At 38.8% G+C, this 5,021-nt stretch overlaps 1 protein-coding gene across 1 annotated transcript; it reads left to right on the forward strand.

Moving 5' to 3' along the window:
- The first annotated feature begins 797 nt into the window (after positions 1-797).
- On the forward strand, positions 798-4,527 carry LOC121798833 (probable glycosyltransferase At5g03795). The gene is made up of 4 exons (XM_042198042.1): positions 798-1,296; positions 2,646-2,893; positions 2,999-3,347; positions 3,649-4,527. The coding sequence occupies exons 1-4, from the start codon at positions 961-963 to the stop codon at positions 4,321-4,323; spliced, it is 1,608 nt and encodes a 535-aa protein (XP_042053976.1). The 5' UTR covers positions 798-960; the 3' UTR covers positions 4,324-4,527.
- The last annotated feature ends 494 nt before the right edge of the window (positions 4,528-5,021 follow it).

Below are 5,021 nucleotides of genomic sequence, written 5' to 3' on the forward strand. Positions count from 1 at the left end.
AAAAGTGAAGCTGGGGTATATATATAACAAAATTTTCGAATTTAAAAAAAAAAACTAAAACGCGTTGCATCGTCCGCGTTACCCACAGTGGGCGGACGATGACGCGAACAATGCCCTATCATCCGCGCTTCGTCCGCGGACTAAGCGTCGGGCGCGGGCGACGCATCGTCCGTCGTCTGCGGTGCCATAGTGGCGGACGATAGTGCGCCCGATGCATCAGGCGCGCTATCATCCGCCCCATTGTGGATGGCCTAAGCTGAACCATTCAATTTCAGGATATAATATTAACCGATGAATATTAATAAAAAATAGTATTAATTATCTTTTTATGTTGATACTATTTATCATCTATTAACATCAAATTACTCTATTCAATGGTCCGAAATATAATTTGAAATTTTTAGGATATATGTAATTTGCACTTAGATTAAAATAATCCCCGTACACGAATGGAGGACAATAGTAATTATGATGCAATATAAAAAGAAATTAATTTAACACAAAAAAAAAAACGAAAAGTAAACGATCAAATCAGAGTCAAAGGAATGTAATCTAATGCACCCTTTATTAGCAAGATACGCGACTAATTTAAAGCCTAACAGTTATTAACACTCCTAATCCAAAATAGATCAAAGATTTCCAAAATTCCAAAGAAACCCCCAACAAAACAGTGCGTCACAGCTGTAGCGAAAACGCAGAGGGGCAGAATCGGAAAAAGACGTGATTCCTGCATGAAGACTCGAATATAAAGGCCCAAAGCTGCAGACGCTTGGCGAGATGGCGCCGTGTATTGCAGCCACCTCTTCCTTTCCCGAGGCCTGTTTTTTCCCCTTCTGCATGCATTCATTAATTAGCTAATTTTTCTCAAAAAGGAAACACAGTAATTTACGCAAATCACAGAGGGATTATAGAAATTCAAGAATCCAAGAAAAAAAAAGTTGCGATCAATATAAATTGAGTATGAAGGGGTGCAATTCGAATTCAAGGATGTTGTCGTCGACGGCGAGGCTGCTGGGGTTTATGTTGCCGCTGCTGGTGGTTTCGGTGATAGTGGTTTCGATGGGCTCGGGCTCGGGCTCGGGCTCTTCCAATTGGATCTTCGCGTCCAATTACTACCCGTGGACTTGGAGCTCCTCGTCTCTCTCCGCCGCCGCTTTCGACGAGGCGCCGGAATTGCGGCGGAGGGTGGTCGGTGGTGGAGAGGAGAGGGAGGAGGCGCTCGCCGCTGATTACACGCTCCAGCGCTCCGCCGCCGCTCCGCCGCTTGGTGTTCTAGTTGCGGAGGCTGAGCCGCCGGTAACGATTCTATTCTTTTTCTTTTTCTTTCCTTTTTTTTTTGCTAGTTTAGTTATGATTTGTGAAATTGGGTTGAAATCTGGACTTGACTAATAATCTTAAAATGGCAAAACCCAAAATTTGCAATCCCAAGCCCTAAAATCCCCCAAATTAAAGCCAAATTGCACGAGATTTTTCGTTCTAATTCATAAATATCAGTGCAGGGGCATCCCATGTGATGCCTACTCTTCACTAATTCATAAATACAATACTGCATAAAGGAATTTGGGACTGTGAATTATAATCGGTCACACAATTCTATGATTTATTTTGTGCAATTTACTTGTTAATGTTACATGAATAGACACATTACGTTATAGCACGTATGCAAGAACGATTCGACTCTTCATAGATCTAGAGAGTATGGGAATTATAACGCTTTGAGCTAATTTTTACTTGTTTGATTGATAGATGTATTTTATTGTTAATATAATAATAAAGAAAGTTGAAGCATATTGTATAGGACATTTGTAGTATAACATCATGATTCCATATATAATAGCAGTATAATCTTTTTTTTTTTTTAAGTTTGTCTTAAGTTAAAATATTAAAATATGCTAGGAAAGTGATTTGTGTAAGTTTTTAGAATATTTTGGAAGGAGATTTAATGTGATAAATTTTTTAAAAATTTAGGGAAATAGTATACTTAATTGTATCGATGCTCTGGTCAATTATCAATAAACAAAATGCCTTAAACTTGTATCTTTCACAACAGTAAATTGGTATGTATGACAAATAAAAAGAACAGAAGATAAGTTGATGACTACAATAATTGAGTAAAGTAGATGTCATTTTAGAGAAGTAGGAGGGTCTATAAAAAACAAATGTAAGTTATTATTTATTTGATATCTACATAATGCATATTATAAATTTGATATGAGATTTAAGTAATTTTATACTAGTTGATATCTACATGCAAGCAAAAAATGCATACTAATCGTGTAAGCCCAAACTAATTGATTATGTAGAACTTTTTAATTTTGTACTAGGAACATGTTTTTAATGTACAGCATTTCATATGCTCAAGTAATACCAGTAGTTGTAGGGTCTGTAGTCTGTTAGTTAATTCTTTAAGATTTTGCAATATAATCTTGAAATGATGTGATTTGTATATTTATATGTCAATGTATATCATGATATAACTTAAGTTTAAAATAACATTGAATCACCAGAATGTTGATTGTTCTCCAAAAGAAGAAGTATTGATTTTTTGTATTAATACGCGATGCCAATTTTGTTGTTCGTTCAACTTGTGTATGGTACTGGTTTTCCGTATATAGTTTCTATATTGATCATTAATCATGAAACAGAGCGATGAGACCAAAGTGGAATTACTGATAACACCGAAACAGTCGACTGTCTCTGCTCTATCCAACGATACCCATGCTCTTCCCTCGACCCCTAAAATTAGCAAAAGGTTTACCAACTTTCAAGTACTGGAGGCCAAACTTCAGAAGGCTCGAGCTGCGATTAGGAATGCAAAAAATGGAAATACATCGTCTGATCCTGACTACATCCCTTCGGGTCCCATTTACTGGAATCCCTCATCATTTCAAACGTAAGTGTGGGTTGTTATGTTAGTATGTACTATCATTTTGTCTATGTTTTTACATGTCCCATTAGCTTGCATTCGAATTTATAAATGTGTTTAATAAATGTTTAGGAGCTACCTTGAGATGGAAAAGCTATTCAAAGTGTTCATCTATAAAGAAGGGGAACAACCTATATTTCACAATGGCCCTTGTGGAAGCATCTATTCGATGGAGGGAAATTTCATTTACAAGCTTGAAACGTCTAGCTTTCGGACGCAAAATCCCGACAAAGCTAGCGTTTACTTCCTTCCCTTCAGTGTGGTGTCAATGGTTCACTTCATCTACGACAGAGGCGCTCCCGATCATTGGCTGCCTTTGAAACAAACTGTTAAGGACTACGTCGATCTTGTGGCAGGACGATACCAGTATTGGAATCGCAGCCTCGGATCCGACCACTTCATGCTCTCTTGCCATGATTGGGTATGTCACTTTTTTTTTTCTTCCTAGCTATTTACTCCCACCGTCCCCCATTAATTAGCACCCTTACTTTTTACTACTTTTGGTTAATGGATCTCACATTCCACTGACTCATTCTATTCACATTTTATTATAAAATTAATTTATAAAAATAGGACTCACATTCCACTCATTTTTTCACACTTTCGTCTATATTTCTTAAAACCGCGTGCTAAGTCAAACGGTGCCAATTAATGGATTTAGTATTACTGTTTAGGCTAATCACTTAAATCGCATTATGCTCTTCATGAATCGGATGTTGTAGGGGCCTGAGCTTTCAAAGTCCGTACCGGAGCTATTCAAGAACTCCATCCGAGCCTTATGCAACGCGAACGTATCCGAAGGGTTCCAACCATCAAAAGACGTGTCGATCCCAGAGATCAACCTGCCCAGCGGCCGGACGAATGGACTAATTGGTGGGCCATCGCCTTCTAGAAGGCCGATCCTCGCCTTCTTCGCAGGAGGGCTCCACGGCCCCATCAGGCCGATCCTCCTCGAACATTGGGAGAACAAAGATCCCGAGATCGAAGTCCACCAGTATCTCCCCAAAGGCGTCTCGTACTCCGTGATGATGCGAAGGAGCAAGTTCTGCATCTGCCCCAGCGGGTACGAGGTTGCAAGCCCGCGGATGGTGGAGGCGCTGTACACGGGGTGCGTGCCCGTCCTCGTGAAGGACGGGTACGTGCCCCCTTTCAGCGACGTCCTCAACTGGAAGGCGTTCTCGGTTGAGGTCTCGGTGAAGGAGATCCCGGACCTCAAGAGGATCCTCGCGGGGATCTCGACGAGGCAGTATATAAGGATGCAGAGGCGCGGGGTGGCGGTGCGGCGGCATTTCGAGGTGAATTTGCCACCCAAAAGGTATGATGTGTTTCACATGACGCTGCATTCGATTTGGTTGAGAAGGATGAATATCAGACTGAATGGAGTTGAAGATTCATGAATGTACAGAAGATGTGGAATTCAGCATACACATTTTTTTTTTGGTTTAAATTGGATTGTAGTATATATAGCAGTATGATCTCTAATCTGGCCTTCACTGCATATTTACTAGTTCTCTCCCTTATTTGTAAGAATCAAATGATGTTGATTTTTTTGGTTCATTATTTTTCATAATTGTAGTAGTGATTGTCTTCAAATGTTTTAACTTTTTCATCGACCTGATTTTTGGCTTCCATTTTTGTTTTTGGATATTTTGTGTTTGTTTTTGCTGTTCTTTTGGTTTCATAGGAGATTTATGAATTTGATGAGTATTATGTTAATTTGTTTATCCAGATAAACGCACCGTGTCCAATTTTTAAGGTTCAAACTATATCTTAATAATCCTAACTGACAAACAAGGAAGAGTTTTAACAAAATGTTGTATTATAAATAAAAGGAAATGTTTAGTATTAATATTATTTATATTGTACATAGTGAAACGGTTCAATATTAATGGAATTGTTACGTAAGATGAGTGCAAATAAATTATGATTATAATACGACTATAGTTTAGTGTGTTTTATTTTAGATTGTGTCACTAATTAATTAGAGTGACGGAAGTCACCGAACCAGCACAAGCCAAGTCTTGCAAAATTGCAAGAGTCTATTCTTCAATCTTCCCAGTTATTGTTATTCCAGAGGGTCCATTTCCATTTTAGG

This window comes from Salvia splendens, chromosome 4 (assembly GCF_004379255.2).
Source record: "Salvia splendens isolate huo1 chromosome 4, SspV2, whole genome shotgun sequence".
NCBI lineage: Eukaryota > Viridiplantae > Streptophyta > Magnoliopsida > Lamiales > Lamiaceae > Salvia > Salvia splendens.

Excerpts from the sequence above, each read along its gene's own strand:
- LOC121798833 (XM_042198042.1), top strand. The coding sequence starts at position 961 with ATGAAGGGGTGCAATTCGAATTCAAGGATGTTGTCGTCGACGGCGAGG. Across the intron at positions 2,894-2,998 it reads AATCCCTCATCATTTCAAAC|GAGCTACCTTGAGATGGAAA; the intron begins GTAAGTGTGGGT and ends ATAAATGTTTAG. Across the intron at positions 3,348-3,648 it reads TGCTCTCTTGCCATGATTGG|GGGCCTGAGCTTTCAAAGTC; the intron begins GTATGTCACTTT and ends CGGATGTTGTAG.